At 35.8% G+C, this 24325-nt stretch overlaps 1 protein-coding gene across 1 annotated transcript; it reads left to right on the top strand.

The window, feature by feature from the left end:
- The first annotated feature begins 896 nt into the window (after positions 1–896).
- On the top strand, positions 897–22839 carry dscc1 (DNA replication and sister chromatid cohesion 1). Its single transcript, XM_067449725.1, has 9 exons — positions 897–1169; positions 2142–2310; positions 2411–2545; positions 7296–7386; positions 9935–10073; positions 10156–10208; positions 10289–10446; positions 21929–22077; positions 22641–22839. The coding sequence occupies exons 1-9, from the start codon at positions 1000–1002 to the stop codon at positions 22750–22752; spliced, it is 1176 nt and encodes a 391-aa protein (XP_067305826.1). The 5' UTR covers positions 897–999; the 3' UTR covers positions 22753–22839.
- Positions 22840–24325: the final 1486 nt, after the last annotated feature.

Below are 24325 nucleotides of genomic sequence, written 5' to 3'. Positions count from 1 at the left end.
AATTGTTAATGTTAGTTAATAAAAAATCCCATTGTTTATCCTATTAGTTCACAGTGCATTAACTAATATTAACAAATATAACTTTGATTTAAATAATTTTGGTTAATGTTGAAATAACAATAACTAAAATTAACAAATGCTGTAGAAGTGGGCTATTGTTCATCAGTTTGTTGAAACCTTTTTGTAAAACATTACCAATAAAATTAACAAGGAAAAGTAAAATAAATTATTTAAAATATAAAACAAATAAAATATAAATTATATTTGTTATAAATATAATGTTATATATTGTTATATATAACAATATAATGTTATCCTTATCCCAGACTTTCAATCCCACAATCTAAAAATCTAGGCCTATAATTATTTAAGTCTATATAAAAAATAAAGCAATTTAACAAAATATTACAAAAGTAAGATAAACATAAATCATTTAAACGTAGGCTACCAATAGCCTATTTATTGTGTGAAAGTATTTATATCCTTATTTATTTGTTTGTTTGTTTGTTTGTCAAAAATTACAAATCAGTCAGACAGTTGTTCCCATATAATGTATTGGCTACATTGTTTCATGTCCACCACAACAAATAATTTTATTTTTCTAAAGTTAGTGTTTACCAAATGTCATTGAGTAGAGCCTATTTAAGAGCAATAAAACAAAGGAGAAATAAAACAGGAAATGTCTATTGGGGACTGAACAACACTGAAAATTCTTAGCGTTCAAACCATAGACATCATATAGATATTTGATGTGGTTCAAACAATAGCCTGACATATAAAAGAGCAAAGGGTCGGTCAATGAAAGCGGGTTATGTAGCGCCATCTAATGGACTAATGACGTTTACACACTATTACGCGCCCGACGGAAACGGTCATTGGCTCGTATTACTGTCAGTCAACCGTAACTTCCGGCCTGAATATTGCGGGAAAGTTGAGCGCTGACAACACAGGTTTTTTTGTTGTTGTGTTCGGTCGACCTGCATAAAACAATTCTGCAACATGAGGACATTAGAAGAGGTTCAAGCCACGCTGCAAATAGCTAAAGTAAAAGAAGAAGACCTGCAGCCTGTCACTTACTGTCTCTCTTTCGGAGAGAATGTGTCGTCGGGCGATTACTGTCTCATGGAGCTGGACGATACACTTTGCAAACACATCGAAGGTGGCAAGAGGTGAATATTGTTTCCTTTAAAATCAACTTAACATCTCGGTATTATTTTAGACACGAACAGCTTTTTTTCACATTCCCTTTTGGAAAAGAAGTATACTTTGGCATAACGTTACTCACAAACGTAGTACTTATTACGGAAGTAATTACTGTACTTTAAAAGAGTTTGCATTAAGTGCCAACTTATTGCATGCTATTTACAATTAAGTGAAAATGTATGATCCAATTATATTAAATGCAAAAAGAGTTACATAAGTATATCTATTTGTAGTTTCATAAATACTTATGCTGTCGAATGTACTGACAAGAATTTGGAAACCAAAATATGCTTTAGTGTAATTTCTATTGAAACGTATATGTCATGTATATAAAATAGTTGTAATTACAGATTTGTAATGATTGAGTTGCAGTTTAGTGCATTTAAAATATATTCACTTTAAATGTAACATCAAATATCACACTACAGTGATAATTATAATGTGTCAACACATCAAAATGTGTACTACTTTAAAACATGACAAAAGATTGCCATTACTTTAAAGGATATTTAAATTGTCCTTTAAAGGAAAACGTCTATCTTGAACTTTTTTAAAGTGCACCTATTAAAAACAGTCATAACAATGTATTCTATAAGCAGTAAGTACACTTTTATTTAATTAATATTGTATTATGAAGTACACTATGAATGCACATGTGCTACAACTAAGCACACTTCTTTTTCACAAGGGTAGGTGTAGTTCATCTGGGCCCGTTTTCAAAAACAGTATTAGGCGTTAGTTCAATTAGGGCATTTAACTACCTTTTTTTTTTTTTTAATTATTATGTGCCTTAAAAAAACATAACTGTAGTGCATATTCAGTCAAAACAATGAAATTACTTATTTAAGAAGTAGCCATGCAAGTTGCTTTCAGTTATAACATCTCAAGTCTAGGACTAGCTTAAGCAATCTCTAATGTCTGTTTATGTTTCTCATCAGTCTTATAATCAGAGGTGATAAAGACGAGCATGCAGTTCTGTGCAGTGAGGATAAGACGTATGACTTGAAATATGCGGACACGTCAAATCTGCTGCTGTTTGTCCCAGGATGTAAAACACCAGATCAGCTGCCTGACAGCTCAGCATCTCCTCAACTCACGCATGTACAGGTCACTGGAGTCGTTTCTAAAGATGTGATTTTTATTCTTTATGGTAGGTGGTTATGGAAAGCGTATTGTGTGCATTGACAGATTTGTTGTTGCATTCCAGATTTGGGGGTTTTCAAATAGTTATTGGGAGCTGAGAAGGCAGAGACCAAGGTTGAAGAAACTGAAGAAACTTCTCATGGAGAATCCTTATGATGGTCCAGTGGTGGGCATGCAGGAGGAAGCATCAGGAGAGAAGGTACGCCAGGAGTCAGTTATTAGCCTGTACTTAGGGCTGGACAATAATTCAATATCAATATATATCGCGATATAATTTTTTTCAATAACGGTGATATGATTTTTAAACACATTTCCGATATTTCGATATGACTGACGTTCAGGGCGCATGCCATCAGAAAGAGCAGAACACGATTGGCTTCTTGCGTGATGACGTACACCACGGACACGCAGCCAGCCAGTGCTCAGCAGTAGTAGGCTGATAGATCCAACGCGGCACGTTTTAGCTACAAAGAGTTTCCCTGACCGCAACACAAATGTGACTGAACGAGCTTCCACAAGTAAGGAGAAATTAATAGTTGATAAGAGAAGAAAGACTAACTTTCTTTAGTGGCGTGGAAGTGGTTCGTCTATCTAAAGCACTATTCGCACGGGATTAGTATTATCTAGGGACCTCTGTGATTGAGAAATGACTCCTCCACATCTGAGTTTTGCGTGGCGCATTCGCACGGGATAAGCAAAGCCTGTGATTTTACTCGAATTTACTGACTTCTCCCGGATATGATGTCGTCTTCGTTATAGATAGCTATATGAAATCATAAACAGGCATCGATATCGTTTTGATTATTTTACAGTAGCCTAATAAATAAATATAATTTCGTTCAGTTAGCGAACAGACGCCATGAACTGAGCTCAGACCAGCGGCAGGAATCAGATTTCATTTATCACGAGTAGGAAGCTGACAATATACGGCGGAAGATTCAGTTTCAAAACTAAATGTAAAAGCGCCTATTTAAACAAGATTGTCATTGTACTATACTGTTCTGTTATGTTTTTCATTCAGAACAGTATTGATGTTAATATTAAACACACCATTCAATCAGATTACTCTCAAATTGATACTCTTTCTAAAGTGAAAGTATAATCCGTGTGGGCGCGGCTGCACGGGAATTAACGGTGCGCATTATGAATGCAGACTTTATTCTTCGTGAAAGATAAAGATAGAAATGCTCACTGGGAGAAAAAAAGCTTGCAAAAAGTATATACAATCCGCCTAATCCTGGCCAAATCACAGAGATGTCGATTCGCACGGGACTAATGTTATCACAGGACCTCGGTGTTCGGCGAAATATGGTAGGTAGGCTAATTTGCGGGGGAATTTTTACTTTACAAATTACAGACATGGCCGATTCGCACGGGATTAAGATCACAGACATTCTCTGCAATTATTACAAATCACCAGAGGTCCCCAGATAATACGAATCCCGTGCGGATGGGGCTGATATTAAACTTGTGCCGGAGAGGTGCCGACTATGGGTGTAACAATACATCGACATAGATGCATCAATCTAATGTCTAATAATACGATGCCAAGCGTTAAAAATAATCCATGTACATATTTGGGTAAGAGGCAAGTGGCACATTTGTTTTAATACTTTCCACATTTGCACACAATGTCATGTATTAACACCAATGCGTTCATTCTCGTTTAAATTACCTTTCAAAGCTTGTGAAAGACGGTCAGACATGGCTTCACGAAAATGTATCATTTTCTCCTGTTTAAAGCCTTGCAAAAAGCAGCGTGCACTCATCTCAAACAGGGCACAAATAGGCCACTGAATTGAGTCTTATTTTATTAATTTTTTTGTGCATCAGTAGATAAAGGTATAGTTTTGCATAAAAGGAGAATATAGCGCTATGAATCGTTCTTCAGTGAAATTTAAAACTTAAAAGAAAATGCTCAATAAACTGCGTCTGCGAAGTGAGAGTCTTGTTTATTTGATGGTGATTTCTTGTTCGTATAAAGGCTAAATACAAATAAAAGGTGAACATTAATTTATTTGTACCGTTTTTATTTCTAAAATTTTATATAGTTTTATAGGAGGAGGTTTCATAGACTTGGCAAATTAATTTGTCAGAAGTTTGTAGGTACAGAAATCCTTTGTGGCAGTTCTTGGTAGTTTTTCTAAAGCTTTTATATAGTTCATATCGATATCGAAATTATATCGTATCGACCAAAATTAAGAAATATATCGTGATATAAATTTTGGCCATATCGTCCAGCCCTACCTGTACTCACAATATATGTAGACTTCTAAGACTTCTAAGGGGAAATAATGGAACAGTTTTAAAGTGTTTTTTCACTATTATTTACAATAGTATCTGCATTGTTATGGGTTAAAATAAAAGATTTTTGCTATAAGAGACATAAAAATAACAGCATCAAAACCACTTTTGTTCTTGGTTAAAAAAAAACCTAAAAGGTTCAAAAGTCAATGATTTGCGACAGCTGAATTTAACATAACAAGCCAAACATGTCAGTCTCTGAGTAACATTTAATTTATTCAAGCCACAAAATAAATTAATTCTGTAAAATAGGTATAATGACTTGACTCCAGCGTGTTTTAATAATTACTGTATTGTTCCGAATACCTTTTAGAAAAATGATTTTTGAAGACCAAATCTGGTATTTTATAAAGAAAATGCTTTTAATTTGAAAATAATTTTCATATTGCTTATGTCATATTTAAATTTTTGTATTGAAAGTATGGTACATGGTAAATACAAGTAAAATGTACCATCGATCGCATTTAAAAAATAAACACTTTTAAACACCATTAAAAATAACATGTAGCCCATCTGAATTATATAACATTAGGCTCTCCATCTCATAGTGAAAACCATGTAGCCTACCCAAAATTGAATTAACAGTAGCCGAAATCTTAAAGCTACACTGTGTAATATTTTCCTCCATCTAGTGGTGTAAAGGTATATGACCATCCAGTGAATAATAGTTTCTGTTCCTCTCAATTCCAATTTCGTTTTAACTCCTACGGTGGCCGATTTAGTCCAAGATTAACATGGCAATCCCCCTCTTCACATTCGACATGGTGCCATCGAGTGTTAAAACGCGAAAGGCGAAGCTTGAATTTATGCGTATGTCCCTCTTTGGCTAATGTACTTTCAAGATGGAGGGCCAACATGGCGACCGGCATTCGAACCCCTCACCCGTATGTATTTTTAATGGAATATTATAAACTTACCAGAATACTTTATTACCTAAAAGAAGTAAATATACATTAATGAGCACATATATTTTTGAAAGAACTAAGTGTTTTTAACTAAGAATAAACTAAAAAAGTTACACAGTGTAGCTTTAAGTATTGTTTATTTACGCGTACGTTAGCGTATGCGCATGCGCATTGGATAAAAGGTTTTCACAGTCGCATGCACCATTTTAAACAATCTCTCACCACGAGTTACAACCCATGTAACTAGTGCAAAAAAAACGAATGTGCATGTGCAACCTGCATGTTGAAATCTGGGTACCGTCTTGCATTTTAAAATCATGTACGGGGGAAGTTTGGTCCCGTCAGCGAGGCACTCAAACAGCAGAGTCAAGCTGCTCTTAGACAGCAAGCCTTTCTTTGACAGCTAGTGTTTTAAGACTGTTTATGACTGTTGGTTTAGATCAGGGGTCTCCAACACGTCGCTCGCGAGCTACCAGTAGCTCGTGGCCTGATTGGGGGTAGCTCGCCAAGACGTAGGCTACTTTGCATCTAATCGAGTGAGCTAATTTAGACTGACTTAGAATTTTTTATTTATGAACAAATGTCAATGTAAACATGCAAATGTAGGGTTGTCACAGGTACAGGTAGGCTACTTTAGTACGTTGTTGGTAGTGAAATATTTTTTTTTTTTAAATGACGATACCAGCATTTCTGTATTACCAGTTGTACCGACTCTCGAGTATATTCGGTACACGCAGCTTTCGTGTTAATCCAAGCGCAGGGCTCCAAAATGTAGCCGAATATATACTAGTGTCTGTGAAAATTAAACTGCAAATTACTATTTAAATATTACTCCTGCAAATTCTGCGTCTCTGTGTGAATAACAGGCGCAGATGCGAGGGTGCGGCAACGCGCGCCAGCGCGTGCACACACACACACACACACACACACACACACACACACACACACACACGTGTCTCTGCCTTGTGCCACTATGTGGACACACGGACGCATAAACTGTCACTTCATGAGAATTTAACGTTTCATTAAGTAAGCTGTCATATGAACACAGATACTCAAAGGTCTTCACGGCAACCCGTCATAATAAAAGTTTGGTTTAATGTTGAGAAAATGACAGAATATTTTAGGCAACTGTTGCAGCCTATACAGTAGATGTAACTACATCTCTATGTAATAATAATACGTCTCTACTAATAATAATAATTATGCCTAGATGGTTCCTTATTTTTCACTTGATATTTTATGTAAAACAATGATTACTTTTTAAACAGCATACGGCCTTTAAATGTTTAAATGTATGATTTACTTATAATAATTATCATCATAAATAATAAACATTTTAAATTTAATAGATTTTTTTTTTTAAATAGTAAAAAAAAGAAGAAAAAATACATTTTGCTGTGGTACCAAAATTGGTACTGACTACTGTAAAATGTTTATGGTGGTACCGACTACTGGAACTTCTACTACACTCTTTCAGGTGTAAAACAGTTAGGATTGTTGTTAATATGAGAATTATGATGCATTATTTAAGAGTTTTAAGTATTGTAGAACATGAGTAGCTCTTGGCGACTTTCATTTTTAAAAAGTAGCTCTCAAATGAAAAAAGGTTGGAGACCCCTGATTTAGATGAATTACTAATCCATTAACAATGCGTGTACTTTTATTAAACGTTTTAGAATTGAGATCATTCATTGTGCCTAAAAATATCAAACATTTTGTATTTATTTCATCCTTTAGTACACTATGGATGACCTTCTTGAGAGAATCCAAGCAAGTAAAGAAGAAATTGAGGCACATCTTCAAATAGTTCATGCTTGTGAAATTGACGGTGAGTTTTTGGTCAGATCTAAAGTTGTATTTCTCTATTAAAAATGCATTTGGATCAAATTACAAATTAAGACCTTAAGTACTGCATGTTGTTTTCTATTTAGTGTAATGTATCTATTGTGGATATGAAAATAAATTAAATTAGTTGTGTTACTGGTATTATTATCATTATTAATTATATATTTTGTAAGTTGTTTAATAATTTCATTATCATTCTTGCTTATTTATAATGATTTATAACCTTTCTTTAAAAAATATATTATTAAATAAATAGCTGTACCTTTCAGATCATCCCTTTCAGTGGGATTTTGTTTGATTTATGCAATTTATTAAATTTGAATTAAATGCTCAAAATACCTAATTTCTGTAGACTGTTTTCTTTTGTATTTCACATTAATATACTATTAAAAACTATTTATGGTTTATCTGTGTTTTTGTAGACATTTTGAGTTTTTTCATAAGAATAAAGTTTACCAATCACAATGCTTAATCGACATAGCCTCTATCACTTTATAGAATAGCCTTTTATAAAATAATATAATTTCTGCTTCATTCTGTTATTTGAAGCCATGTTGTCAGATCACAAAAATAAGTCATTTTAAACACTTAACTGAGTTTATTAAATGAGTTTAGTAAAAACATGTCTTTAAATGCTCTTTTGTTGGACAACAGGTTCGTAAACATATCTCATTACAAGTTTGGAAAGATGTTTGACGTGTTACTTTTTCAAATGGATCAGCATTTACTGCAACCCCATCAATCCGCTCTGATCACAGTCTTGCGTAGAAACGGGAATATATGTTGGCGTAAGATTATGCTTACACTCCTCTCACCTCTCAGGCTCGCTACTGGAGGAATACATATGCCTACAAATCAAATGCTTGGTATCACACAAATTAAACATTGAAGTCCATGTTGCACAAAAATAAACACTGAAGTTTATAATTACTATGTTGTTGTTGTTGTTGTTTTTACAGTGGGTCATGCTATAGCATATCTTGTCAGTGCGTTTTGTGGTGTTATTGTTTTTCTGCGCATTTTCGCATTAACTCAAAATGTGCGTACACCACCTCCTGAGCTGGCGTAGGATTTGAGCGTGCCGTACGCCAACGTCCATATTGATAAATCTCAAAGTCACCGTGGGTTTGGGTTAGACGTGCCGATTTTCGATAATGCGATTTATCACGATAATGAATATGCACGATATTGTTATCGTGGGCACTTTAAAATATCGTAAATAATAATTTATTAACCATTTATAATTTTTTTATAATGCATTCAAGAATACTTTGCCCATCAACCGTATAAATGCTCAACACCGCTGTTCTGCGTCAAAGGGACACGGCTCAGATATAAACAAGCCCAACGTGCGTTTGCACATGACTAAACCAGACGCGCTGCTGAAGTGCCGCTCAGTGACAGCAGAGGGCGCTGATGAACTGCAGAATGCGGCTGTTACCCCGGAAACCAGCAAACAAAAACAAAAAAAACTTCCATTCATTTTTGTAATCTCAATGTTGTTCATCAAAGCACCAAATACTTAATACTTAAAGACTTAATAGGCTATTTATTTTCAAACTTAAACATTTTTATGTTTTAATCTGGACTACAACATGCCCTAATAATTAGAACTGTTCTAATTATTTGTTATTGTTCAGTAAAACTTTGAGACATACGTCTTCATTAGTTAACATGTTAATTCATTATTACCAAACTGACAATGAAAAATACTTATAAAGAATGAATCATTCTATGTTCATTTCTTAGTTACTGTTTAATGACATTAAAATCAAAATCAAAATAACTTTGTTAATGGACCCGAGATAAAACTAACAATGATCAGTATTTCTTAACTAACATTAACAAAAACATTATACTTTCTGTACCAAATGTAGCTATTGCTCAATCTTAGTTAATGCATTAAATAATGAGACCTTATTGTAATTTGTTACCTGTTGTTCTTTATAGCCTAAATCTTTTGCACTTTAATCTGTTTGAAAATTGTACTTTTACAGCTCTGAAAAATATCAAGAGACCACTTAACATTGATTTCTCAATGAGGGGTCTCTTAATTTTTTTTCCAGAGCTGTATATATTTTTGGTGCATTATTGTATTCAAACATTCAGTTATTTTTGTTCTTACAAAAATAGTTCTTAAAGCTGTTATGCTATGGCAACACTTTTTTTTGCAACTTATTTCAATATCGTGATAGTATCGTATATCGTGATAAAACTTCATCAATTAATCGCAACATGAAAAATTGATATCGGCACATGCCTAGTTTGGGTGTACGCAAGGTGTACGCTGGAAATTCGGTGTACGCACGTTTGATAAATGAGGGCCAGTGTGCTTACACATGAAACAAATTGTACTCATATTTATAAATCCAAATCATGATTTCAGTTTTGATTCCAGTTAATCGTCCAGCCCTAGATTAACCTCAGACCTAAATATTTTTTGTAACGCGCCACGTGCAACATATTTGCTGAATTGTACAGCCCTGTATATAGGTGAAGTGAACTGATAAACTCTGACCTGCGTTTCATAGGATTTTGGAGGATCCTGGATTTTGATTATGAGATGAAGCTCCTGGGTCATGTGACCCAGCTGGTGGACTCAGAGTCTTGGTCTTTCAACAAGGTTTCCCTCAGTGTCTGTCTGGAAGAGCTGGGATCCCTTGAGCCGAAGTGAGTGAAGTTGAAAGATTAGAGAAAATTCTGACTAGAAGAAAGTAGTAGATCTTTTTCAGTGTTTTTGTTTTGTGAACAGAGCCATGATAGAACACTGTCTCAAATGTTATGGAAGATGCTACACAAGTGAAGGTCTGTATTTTTTTTATTACTCTGTAAATTATGCTTTTAATAATGAAAGAAAAGGGATCTTATTTTTTAATTTCTCTTAGATGGTCAAGTGATGTACGCACTGAATGAGGACAAAGTATGCCGAGCCACAGCTCAGCTGCTCCTGCAAAATGCTGTGAAGTTCAACCTGTCCGAGTTCCAGGAAGTTTGGCAGCAGAGCGTTCCTGAAGGAATGAGCACTAGACTGGATCAGCTGAGGGTAAGGTCAACTCAAGAACCAGCTCTGAGCACACTTACTTACACAAACATTGGGTGCGTTTACTTGCACAATCTTAAGCCGATTATGCCCAATAAGCCGACAATGAACATGGTCATGTAAATGCAGTAACCCATTTTCTTTTATCGGAGTAAGGTCATAAACGGGTTGGGACAGGTAGTTTTTGGCCTCTTACCCCGATTTCGCGCTGCATGTAAACGCATTAACTTGCTTTCTGTCGGCTTATTGAAGTGCGCATGTGTGATAGGTGACAAAAAACTCAAATTTAGAGCAGATTTAAACGCATCCAGACCAAGGTTATTATAGTTTTGCTTTTTTAAATTAGTTTTTATTTTATTATCGTTTTCAATTTTGCTACAAATTTCAGTTTAGTTTTAGTTAGTTTTACAAATGGTTTTGCTAGTTTTAGTTTAGTTTTTATTTTGCAAATACATTTCTATTTAGTTTTTATTTATTTAGTTTCAGTTTTAGTTTTAGTAATTATAGTTTAGCAGAGTTACCATAATGAAGTGTAGAGACCAAATCGAGGTTTTTAATTTCAGCAAAGTTTAATTAACAGATTAGAGTTTAATCTTACTAAACATCCTTAAGTGAAATAACTTGATAAACGAGCATTATTGTTTAAACCCAGGACGGTCTTACAAAACATGCAGTAAAGTTGGGTCTTCACCTTTGAGCAAAAAAGCTTGAGTCAAACTATGACCTATACAGGATCTATCTTAAAGAACAAAATAGATGCAACGTAAAATATAAAAGTAAAAATTATAAATTCCAGACAAACTCACTCATAACAGATGAAATATTGTTAAACAATTAAAAGCTTATTTTAATTTCTTCAGTAGTACAATGTAGGCTAGCAGTGTCTACACACTGTTTTGCTGTGTGTGTGTGTGTGTGTGTGTGTGTGTGTGTGTGTGTGTGTGTGTGTGTGTGTGTGTGTGTGTGTGTGTGTGTGTGTGTGTGTGTGTGTGTGTGTGTGTGTGTGTGTGTGTGTGTGTGTGTGTGTGTGTGTGTGTGTGTGTGTGTGTGTGTGTGTGTGTGTGTGTGTGTACATGTTTTTCTAGCCTGGTGAGGACTTCAAACTGAATGCACACAGACTCATGGGGACTCGTGTCACCGTGGGGACCTAAATTGAGGTCCCCATGGGTACAAAAGCTTATAAATCATACATAATGAGTTCTTTTGAAAATGTAAAAATGTAGAAAGTTTCCTGTGATGGGTAGGTTTAGGGGCAGGGTAGGGGGATAGAATATATGGTTTGTATGGTATAAAAACCGTCTATATGGCAAGTCCCCACAAAGATAGCGCACCAGACATGTGTGTGTGCGTGTGTGTGTGTGTGTTTGTTGTGCTATAATTGTAAAGGGGACCAATGTCCTCACTTATCTAGTAAAATATTATGATAACTGACTAGTAAGGACATTTGACTGGTCCTCACTAGTTAAAAAGGCTTATAAATCGGCCAAAACATGTTTTTATTTAAATCTATTGTTTTGCACGTTCTTGGGATGGGTAGGTTTAGGGATAGGAATTGAGTTAGGAGATATAAAATATCATTAACCTGATATAAAATCAATGGAAGTCCATGCAATGGCCCTCATTTATCAATCTTGCGTAGAAACTGGTGTATATGTTGGCGTAAGATTATGCTTACACTCCTCTCACCGCCTGATTTATGAAGCTGTGCGCACCTCTGCAATCCAGGTGTACGCAATACTTGCCCTTAATAAATGTGGCGGCTGAAAACGATCGTCATTAGAATAACACGCCCCTATATATTCAAGTCTCCGCCTCTCCCACGCCCTCATTTTACGCCATGTACACACGGAAGACGGCAAAGAAGCGAAACTTCTCTGACGTGGAGATCGGGCGCGTCTCAATCATCTTACTAGTCCACTAGTCAGGGCACTGATTAGGGCATAAGTCAATGGGCTGACTCCCTGATCAGTGCCCTGACTACTGAACTAGTGAGATGATTGAGACGCGCCCATCAAGACCATCAACAGGGAAGTGGGAAAAAAAACGAAATTGTTTTATTTGGGAGTTTAAAGAGTGGGATTAAAGGCACCTACAAAAACAAAATATGGACCCAAATTACGAGTACTGTTAATAGTGTGGAGATTGAGAAGCGCACTCCAGCAGTTTAAATAGCTGTTTGGATGATAAATTACCATCACAATGCATTATTTTACAGCACGTTTTGAAACAATTAGCATTTAATTTCGTATCACGGCTAGGGTTGTGCCGATAGACGATAGTATCGTGTATCGACGATAGGCAGAGAGATCGCCGAAAGCTGAAGCTGTTGGCGATTTCAAGGCGATATTTGGCTCGTTCCCCATGAATATAATAAATAAATAAAAATTATTATTAAATGAAAATATTATGATCATAGTTATTATTATTATTATCATCATCATTACATTAATTGTACTTATTCTGCTTAGCCTTAGGCTACTATTCACATCAACATCAAAGCGCGTGGTGTTGCACTCACAGGCTACGTGCCGCATATATACTGCGAGTGCAACACCACACGCTTTTAAAATGTAAAAATGACTTACTCTTCAGTGAAAAAAAATGTTTTTTTAAAGACGAAAAAACCACATAGTTTCAGAATTTAATTGCAAGGTGATCAACCTAGCCCTATATTCACAAATTCACATAAGCCACGGCGAAAACGGCATCATCATCATCATCAGGCTAAAGCATTTTTTTTCATAAATGTACATTTATTTTATACTTATAATAATACAATAACAAATTGCTATATTATAATTATAGGCTATAGCCTATACATTTGAACAGAGCAATCAGTCAAAAAGTAAAAGCAGCTTTATTTCAAACGACTTAACGACGGAACAACAATGAACAAAAAATATTGCACTGGCCGTTAAGCTAAGATTTCTTGTTAAAGTGCAGTGAAATACTTAAATGTCAGCAGACAATGTATTTTCTAATAATGTGTTTTAGCCCTTGCCCGCTGTATGGGCTACAGAAATAAATAGTTTATTAAAATAGACAGGCTGTGACACCAGGTTGACGGTAGCCTAAAAATAATAAATAACGAAATAGGCTTTAATAAATAAAAAACACAATGAAAGAACTCAAATAAAACGGCAAAACAATTAAATCACCTCAAATGTATAGGCTACTCGAATGAACTTATTGCTAAAACAAACACAAGGCCAGAAACAATTAAGACAACAATTATTGTTATGCAATTCAGGTATCTATTCCCAAAAATGTTTTGTATAAAGAAAACCAGCTGGTTTGAGAAGGTTGCGGTGGGGAGTTATGTTGCCCGCTGCACTGAACACGCGTTCCGATGGAGCCCGTTTCACACATACCCCGTCTGCAGTGCGTGTGCGGTGCGTATTTTTTTCCGTACCCATGTTAACGGATGACAACTTTCATACTGCACGCGGATGCTGTTCGTCAGTCCGTTCCAGGAGCGGTGCGTCTGCAGCAGTGCACGGATCGTTTTCGTACCGAGGCTATTTTTTGCTGCGCTGCGTTGCTGCATTAAAACGGCAGAACATTGTTCGCATTAAAATAAACAGGTAGGCTATTGACGGAGGCTATTATTTAAATTGTATAATTTAAAATATAGGCCTACTCTTGTTTCAAAGTTCAACACATGGCTTTTTTTCTCAAGTTAAGCAAGGAAACGAGACTGCAGGATTTCCTTTAAAAGGTTTAAAAACGAAAGAAAAGACGAGAGTCGGCTGTTTTTGAATAGCCTGTTGTAAGTTTCTAATTTAAAATGTTTGTGATTTAGGCTATAACCTATGTTTAAATGTTTTGCCACTTGTGTGAGCTAAATCTAAATATGAATAAATTAATTGAATAAAATGCTGTAGGCTAGTGACGAGCCATGTTCAGTAAAAACTTTTGGATTTTAAATAAAAAATAATGAATAAATGCTGTGTTTGTGGTATGCAACAGCCGACCAGTTGCACACGGATTGCTTCACGGATGAACCTAAATAATACAAACACAACACATCTGGTTGAAGAGCATCATTTCGATTGTTAAATAAGAGGCGATCTGGCGCTCGTTGCCGCTGTTTTCAGTGCTGCAGATTTCTCTCGTGGCTCGTGCATGTGCACTTTAATCTAACTTTTGTATTCGTTCCGGTAAAATCACGAAACAAAATGCACAAAAACTGTCCCTGCTCTTCATGTACAATCACTGATGATATTCGGTTTTAATGAGAAAAAATACGAGGATTTAAAGTGTGCAAATCTATGCCTTTATTCACGTGAAAAATCTGGACACTAACGCTATATTGTGTTTAGATGCATCCCCTTATAATACGCCATAAAGTGTGTATCATATGCACACAAAAAACTGTGTAGCCTACCATTTGTAAGCCAAAGTTCATTTTGACTTATACATTCCACGAGATTGCACACTCGTACTATACGCATTTTCGTGAGACTGTCCCACCCACTTTTTAAAACAAAGTTATGCCACTGAATGCTCCGCCCCGACGCGATAAGATCGCATATCGGCGATCTCACAGGCTGACGATATGACGATTGGAAAATTAGGCATATCGCCCAACACTAGCCTATAATTATAATATAGCAATTTGTTATTGTATTATTATAAGTATAAAATAAATGTACATTTATGAAAAAAAATGCTTTAGCCTGATGATGATGATGATGCCGTTTTCGCCGTGGCTTATGTGAATTTGTGAATATAGGGCTAGGTTGATCACCTTGCAATTAAATTCTGAAACTATGTGGTTTTTTCGTCTTTAAAAAAACATTTTTTTTCACTGAAGAGTAAGTCATTTTTACATTTTAAAAGCGTGTGGTGTTGCACTCGCAGTATATATGCGGCACGTAGCCTGTGAGTGCAACACCACGCGCTTTGATGTTGATGTGAATAGTAGCCTAAGGCTAAGCAGAATAAGTACAATTAATGTAATGATGATGATAATAATAATAATAACTATGATCATAATATTTTCATTTAATAATAATTTTTATTTATTTATTATATTCATGGGGAACGAGCCAAATATCGCCTTGAAATCGCCAACAGCTTCAGCTTTCGGCGATCTCTCTGCCTATCGTCGATACACGATACTATCGTCTATCGGCACAACCCTATTATAGGCTATAGCCTATACATTTGAACAGAGCAATCAGTCAAAAAGTAAAAGCAGCTTTATTTCAAACGACTTAACGACGGAACAACAATGAACAAAAAATATTGCACTGGCCGTTAAGCTAAGATTTCTTGTTAAAGTGCAGTGAAATACTTAAATGTCAGCAGACAATGTATTTTCTAATAATGTGTTTTAGCCCTTGCCCGCTGTATGGGCTACAGAAATAAATAGTTTATTAAAATAGACAGGCTGTGACACCAGGTTGACGGTAGCCTAAAAATAATAAATAACGAAATAGGCTTTAATAAATAAAAAACACAATGAAAGAACTCAAATAAAACGGCAAAACAATTAAATCACCTCAAATGTATAGGCTACTCGAATGAACTTATTGCTAAAACAAACACAAGGCCAGAAACAATTAAGACAACAATTATTGTTATGCAATTCAGGTATCTATTCCCAAAAATGTTTTGTATAAAGAAAACCAGCTGGTTTGAGAAGGTTGCGGTGGGGAGTTATGTTGCCCGCTGCACTGAACACGCGTTCCGATGGAGCCCGTTTCACACATACCCCGTCTGCAGTGCGTGTGCGGTGCGTATTTTTTTCCGTACCCATGTTAACGGATGACAACTTTCATACTGCACGCGGATGCTGTTCGTCAGTCCGTTCCAGGAGCGGTGCGTCTGCAGCAGTGCACGGATCGTTTTCGTACCGAGGCTATTTTTTGCTGCGCTGCGTTGCTGCATTAAAACGGCAGAACATTGTTCGCATTAAAATAAACAGGTAGGCTATTGACGGAGGCTATTATTTAAATTGTATAATTTAAAATATAGGCCTACTCTTGTTTCAAAGTTCAACACATGGCTTTTTTTCTCAAGTTAAGCAAGGAAACGAGACTGCAGGATTTCCTTTAAAAGGTTTAAAAACGAAAGAAAAGACGAGAGTCGGCTGTTTTTGAATAGCCTGTTGTAAGTTTCTAATTTAAAATGTTTGTGATTTAGGCTATAACCTATGTTTAAATGTTTTGCCACTTGTGTGAGCTAAATCTAAATATGAATAAATTAATTGAATAAAATGCTGTAGGCTAGTGACGAGCCATGTTCAGTAAAAACTTTTGGATTTTAAATAAAAAATAATGAATAAATGCTGTGTTTGTGGTATGCAACAGCCGACCAGTTGCACACGGATTGCTTCACGGATGAACCTAAATAATACAAACACAACACATCTGGTTGAAGAGCATCATTTCGATTGTTAAATAAGAGGCGATCTGGCGCTCGTTGCCGCTGTTTTCAGTGCTGCAGATTTCTCTCGTGGCTCGTGCATGTGCACTTTAATCTAACTTTTGTATTCGTTCCGGTAAAATCACGAAACAAAATGCACAAAAACTGTCCCTGCTCTTCATGTACAATCACTGATGATATTCGGTTTTAATGAGAAAAAATACGAGGATTTAAAGTGTGCAAATCTATGCCTTTATTCACGTGAAAAATCTGGACACTAACGCTATATTGTGTTTAGATGCATCCCCTTATAATACGCCATAAAGTGTGTATCATATGCACACAAAAAACTGTGTAGCCTACCATTTGTAAGCCAAAGTTCATTTTGACTTATACATTCCACGAGATTGCACACTCGTACTATACGCATTTTCGTGAGACTGTCCCACCCACTTTTTAAAACAAAGTTATGCCACTGAATGCTCCGCCCCGACGCGATAAGATCGCATATCGGCGATCTCACAGGCTGACGATATGACGATTGGAAAATTAGGCATATCGCCCAACACTAGCCTATAATTATAATATAGCAATTTGTTATTGTATTATTATAAGTATAAAATAAATGTACATTTATGAAAAAAAATGCTTTAGCCTGATGATGATGATGATGCCGTTTTCGCCGTGGCTTATGTGAATTTGTGAATATAGGGCTAGGTTGATCACCTTGCAATTAAATTCTGAAACTATGTGGTTTTTTCGTCTTTAAAAAAACATTTTTTTTCACTGAAGAGTAAGTCATTTTTACATTTTAAAAGCGTGTGGTGTTGCACTCGCAGTATATATGCGGCACGTAGCCTGTGAGTGCAACACCACGCGCTTTGATGTTGATGTGAATAGTAGCCTAAGGCTAAGCAGAATAAGTACAATTAATGTAATGATGATGATAATAATAATAATAACTATGATCATAATATTTTCATTTAATAATAATTTTTATTTATTTATTATATTCATGGGGAACGAGCCAAATATCGCCTTGAAATCGCCAACAGCTTCAGCTTTCGGCGATCTCTCTGCCTATCGTCGATACACGATACTATCGTCTATCGGCACAACCCTATTATAGGCTATAGCCTATACATTTGAACAGAGCAATCAGTCAAAAAGTAAAAGCAGCTTTATTTCAAACGACTTAACGACGGAACAACAATGAACAAAAAATATTGCACTGGCCGTTAAGCTAAGATTTCTTGTTAAAGTGCAGTGAAATACTTAAATGTCAGCAGACAATGTATTTTCTAATAATGTGTTTTAGCCCTTGCCCGCTGTATGGGCTACAGAAATAAATAGTTTATTAAAATAGACAGGCTGTGACACCAGGTTGACGGTAGCCTAAAAATAATAAATAACGAAATAGGCTTTAATAAATAAAAAACACAATGAAAGAACTCAAATAAAACGGCAAAACAATTAAATCACCTCAAATGTATAGGCTACTCGAATGAACTTATTGCTAAAACAAACACAAGGCCAGAAACAATTAAGACAACAATTATTGTTATGCAATTCAGGTATCTATTCCCAAAAATGTTTTGTATAAAGAAAACCAGCTGGTTTGAGAAGGTTGCGGTGGGGAGTTATGTTGCCCGCTGCACTGAACACGCGTTCCGATGGAGCCCGTTTCACACATACCCCGTCTGCAGTGCGTGTGCGGTGCGTATTTTTTTCCGTACCCATGTTAACGGATGACAACTTTCATACTGCACGCGGATGCTGTTCGTCAGTCCGTTCCAGGAGCGGTGCGTCTGCAGCAGTGCACGGATCGTTTTCGTACCGAGGCTATTTTTTGCTGCGCTGCGTTGCTGCATTAAAACGGCAGAACATTGTTCGCATTAAAATAAACAGGTAGGCTATTGACGGAGGCTATTATTTAAATTGTATAATTTAAAATATAGGCCTACTCTTGTTTCAAAGTTCAACACATGGCTTTTTTTCTCAAGTTAAGCAAGGAAACGAGACTGCAGGATTTCCTTTAAAAGGTTTAAAAACGAAAGAAAAGACGAGAGTCGGCTGTTTTTGAATAGCCTGTTGTAAGTTTCTAATTTAAAATGTTTGTGATTTAGGCTATAACCTATGTTTAAATGTTTTGCCACTTGTGTGAGCTAAATCTAAATATGAATAAATTAATTGAATAAAATGCTGTAGGCTAGTGACGAGCCATGTTCAGTAAAAACTTTTGGATTTTAAATAAAAAATAATGAATAAATGCTGTGTTTGTGGTATGCAACAGCCGACCAGTTGCACACGGATTGCTTCACGGATGAACCTAAATAATACAAACACAACACATCTGGTTGAAGAGCATCATTTCGATTGTTAAATAAGAGGCGATCTGGCGCTCGTTGCCGCTGTTTTCAGTGCTGCAGATTTCTCTCGTGGCTCGTGCATGTGCACTTTAATCTAACTTTTGTATTCGTTCCGGTAAAATCACGAAACAAAATGCACAAAAACTGTCCCTGCTCTTCATGTACAATCACTGATGATATTCGGTTTTAATGAGAAAAAATACGAGGATTTAAAGTGTGCAAATCTATGCCTTTATTCACGTGAAAAATCTGGACACTAACGCTATATTGTGTTTAGATGCATCCCCTTATAATACGCCATAAAGTGTGTATCATATGCACACAAAAAACTGTGTAGCCTACCATTTGTAAGCCAAAGTTCATTTTGACTTATACATTCCACGAGATTGCACACTCGTACTATACGCATTTTCGTGAGACTGTCCCACCCACTTTTTAAAACAAAGTTATGCCACTGAATGCTCCGCCCCGACGCGATAAGATCGCATATCGGCGATCTCACAGGCTGACGATATGACGATTGGAAAATTAGGCATATCGCCCAACACTAATCACGGCATGTATTGGGGTGTACAATAGTGATGATGATGTGATGTGGACTACCATTCATTCACATTAATAATTACATGACAATTTGTAAGATTCTTATTATTATTATGATTATTATTCTTAATGACGCTTGTTATTTAGAAGAAGAATGTCGTTTTTATTGATTTTATTATTATTTAAAAGAAGAAGGTCATGTTTATTATTTTGTCAGTCTGAATTATTTAAGTCCCAGTCCGTGCGCAGCTGCCGGGCCAGGCGGGCCTGAAGCGTCAGATAAAGCGCACAGGCTCGCGACTGGAGGAATACATATGCCTAAAAATCAAACGCTTTGGTAAAGTCACACAAATTAAACATTGATGTTCATGTTGCACAAAAATAAACACTGAATGTTGTTGTTGTGGTTTTTAACAGTGGGTCATATAGCATATATTGTCAGTGCGTTTTGTGGTGTTAGGAATTGTTTTTCTGCGCATTTTCACACTAACTCAAACGTGCGTACACCACCTCCTGAGCTGGCGTAGGATTTGAGCGTGCCGTACGCCAACGTCCATATTGATAAATCTCAAAGTCACCGTGGGTTTGGGTGTACGCTGGAAATTTGGTGTACGCACTTTTGATAAATGAGGGCCATTGTCCTCACTTATATAGTGAAACAAACCTGTGTGTGTGTGTGTGTCCTGGCATTCCCTTCTTTGTGGGGAAATGTCTCCACACAGATAATAATATTATTAGTAGTAAATGATTATGATAACACCTTTGAGCCTGTCAATATTATGCAAACATGAAATCTCAAACGCACAGTAGGCTAGTAACGTTATTTGCTAATATAGTTGCTGACTTTTGCGCCTGCGTCTCTCGTCACGTAAGAAACGGCATTCTAAAACAGTGAGCTTAAAAGAAGTTCAACGTGCATCTCATTACCTTGTGTTATTTCCCATTTCACTGCCACGGACGCATTGATTCTTTGTGAACTCCCGTTTAGGACTGGCGATGTAAATGGAAATGGACTAAAATGGACTGCATTTATATAGCGCTCTTATCCAAAGCACTTTACATTTTGCCTCACATTCACCCATTCATACACCGACGGCGATGTCAGCCATGCAAGGCGCCATCCAGCTCGTCGGGAGCAGCTGGGGTTAGGTGTCTTGCTCAAGGACACCTCGACACTTGGTCAGATGGAACCGGGGATTGAACCACCAACCTTCTGGTTTGTAGACAACCTACATGAACCACTGAGCCACTGCCGCACTGTTGCCTGTCTGCACGCGTCCGTCACAGGACAGCGGTTAATCTCCTCAGCTCACTTCACGCGCAGTTGCGCAATAGACACTCCCTCAACCGCCACAGTCAGATTTTCCACCACATTAAAGAAAGCTTATTAACAACGAAAACGAATATTTATTTTTGCTAATTATTATTTTATTTCAGTTAGTTTTTTAGTAAGAGTAGTTAGTTTCGTTTAGTTTTAGTTTTTTATTTATTCAGATTTTTAAATTTTATTTCAGTTTACGAAAATGTTTTTTGACCAATAGTTTTAGTCTTAGTTTCAGGTTTCGTTTACGAAAATAACCTTGATCCAGACAGCTAGAGCTAGAGTTTTGCAATAAATAAGGATGTCTATCACAAACGCAGACTCTTTTAAGACCCAGGAAATTGTAAAGATGTGTTCTCATCTCATGTAGCAAAAGTAGAAGAGGTTCAGTCAAAACGCTGCATCTGTAACTGCATAAGGGATAATATGAGCCGTAAATCTCCCGCTGACACGGTGCACGCTTTATTTAACATCACGACATACGCAACATTTGAAATACTCCGAGTCAGATACGGACATTATTATGTTTGACGTCACTACGATGAAATAGGCCGGATTATTAATATAGTCATGTAAAGGCGGTTTACTTGCATTGTCAGTTTACTGGTTTGCATGTAAACGGGGAAAACTGATTATTTCAATAAGCTGATATTTGTGAGTTATCAGCTTACTGATGTGCGTGTAAACGCACCCAGTGTCTGACATCAGTAACATGCACAACTGAGTATTTCTCAAGAATGATTTAACTTAAAGTATTTTTCTCTTACTGTACAGTTTGTGTGGATCTGTTTCAAGTGTTAGAGATGTGTGTGTGTGTATATATATATATATATATATATATATTACATACATACAGTATATCCATGTTTTTATCCTTCAGGGTTTAGCTCTATTAGATCGACGATCTAAACCAGAGACCATCTCGCTGCTACGGATAGAAGATTTGCCTGAGGACACACTAGAGCGATTCAACAGCCTCTTCAGCCTGAGAGAAAAATGGACACAAGATGACATTGAACCCTACATACAGTGCGTATTTTAAGATTTTAATTGTTTTAAAGGGGCACTATTATGTTTTTTTACTAACACTTTAATTTTCTAACACTTTCTTTAATGTGTAGTAGGCATGGGCCGGTATTAGATTTTGGGACAGGGCCTTAGTGTTAAAACTTACGTTATGGTAAGGTGCATGATATTTCTGAAACGCACTTGAAGCTGTTGACCAATCACGGCGCAATGGTCCAGCTGACCAATCAGAGCACATTGCTCTTTTCACAAGGAGGGTCTTCATAGCGAAGCAATGCAGAGCGTTACTGGCGAACGGGAAGAGACGTGCTGTGGCAATGTAAAATATGTGAAAAACCATGCTTGAATGCTCAAAAAAATATTAAAGGGCATAATATAGCCTCTTTAAATGATTTTTTTTATTTATTTCCAAACAATACAAGCAATATCAATCTTAATAATTACTTTTTAAAATTGTAACCATTAAACTGCCTTAGTGCAACAGTCCAGAAAAAACTGAATCTGGTCTTTAAAAGACCAGAATATTTACGGACACAACCCCCAACTGATTGTTGTTTCTTCAACAGAGATCTCTGTGGAGAGAAGCAGACCACTGGAGCTTTGCTGACTAAACATGCCCGTTCATCTATGCAAAATGGTATTAAAGTCTACAATTCTAGAAGACCTGTCGCAACTTAAAAACTAAATTCACTGTAAAGCCAATGATTGTTGCCTTTTTATGCTGTTGAGTCAAAAATAATAAACACAAAATATTGTTATACTGTGCATCTTAGAGTGGATTGTTATTTGTACACTACTGACACAATAATTTTGTGTGTTTAATGTTTATGTTTTTTATTATTTCTGGTTCTGAATTTGTACTGCCCTGTATACATTCATAACTTAAATTATATATATATATATATATATATATATATATATATATATATATATATATATATATATATATATATATATATATATATATATAATATTATATATATATATATATAATATTATATATATAATATTATGCTTTAAGCAGTCTGTTTCTGACGCGTGTCTTTGCTTTGAGTTAAGAGTTACCGTCCGGATAAGCCAATCCATTTATTGTCCACTTGGCATTGGAAAACAATGATTAAATCAATAGCCTACTTCAAACTTTACTCCTTTTTTACTACTAACAAAGCATTTAATTCAAAACAAACGGTTAGTCATAAGCACAGTCTTGCACAATATGGTGCACAGAACTCAGCACGGTCAAAATGTTTGTTTGGCCATTCATATGCGCACTTGTAACTCATCATCACCTTATTAAACATACTCAAAATACTGGTACACCCTCTAGTGTCACAAACAAAATTACACTTCATTTTGCTTCGATAGAATGGCTCCTACACTTAGTAGTAGTTGTGGGGGGGGGGAAAGTTATTGATTAGCTAATAGGCTAGTAAACCACATTCAACTGCTTACTAATTCATCAGAGTTTCTTAGTTTATAGTAGTTAGTAATATTGTGTTACTCACTTTTTCCTGTGTAGTTATTCATTAATGATGGGTCAGTATTCAAAAATGTTACCCAACAATATTACCGGTACTCTGAAACTGTACCATACTATTTGTTGCATATTCTATTTCTCACACTATTCTTTAAAATGCAATAAAATAAATAAATTGCAGGCTGTTATGCACTGTGTACTGGGCAGTAAGTAGTATGCCATTTTGAACATAGCCTGTGTTTGTTTGGGCTGTGTTTGTTCTCAGAAGTCGCTTACTGCACCTTTAACGGGAGTATGCAACAACTCAGGTCACATAAATGTCATATTAATATATTTTTTTTCATAATTTCTAAACATGATTTAAAAAGATGTCTTTTTATGGTTGTCCCTATGGACCAAACCTGCAGAAATTAAAAATAAATAAATTAATGAATGAATAAGTAAATACATAATTAAATATACAAATATGTAAATGAACAAACATATCAATAAATGTGATAATAGGAAAATAACAGAATAAATGACAAATAAATATGATTAATTTTTAATCTAATAAAATGTATTATCGTTTCCTTAATTTATTATTTTCTGCTTTTATACATTTTTGGAAAATATTTTGAACTTTTATTTTTTGATAATTATTTTAATATTTATATAGCCTATTTATTTTTATATTTATTTATGCATTCATTTCTTTTTGGATATATTTATTCAAAGTTATTCCCGCAGTTATTTCACAGACACCAAACAACTTCTCAATGTTTCCAGCAGTGT

The sequence above is a fragment of the Pseudorasbora parva genome, chromosome 7 (genome assembly GCF_024679245.1).
Source record: "Pseudorasbora parva isolate DD20220531a chromosome 7, ASM2467924v1, whole genome shotgun sequence".
Taxonomy (NCBI): domain Eukaryota; kingdom Metazoa; phylum Chordata; class Actinopteri; order Cypriniformes; family Gobionidae; genus Pseudorasbora; species Pseudorasbora parva.
Note: the sequence above shows the minus strand (reverse complement) of the source record. Positions and strands in the feature narration are given on the sequence as shown.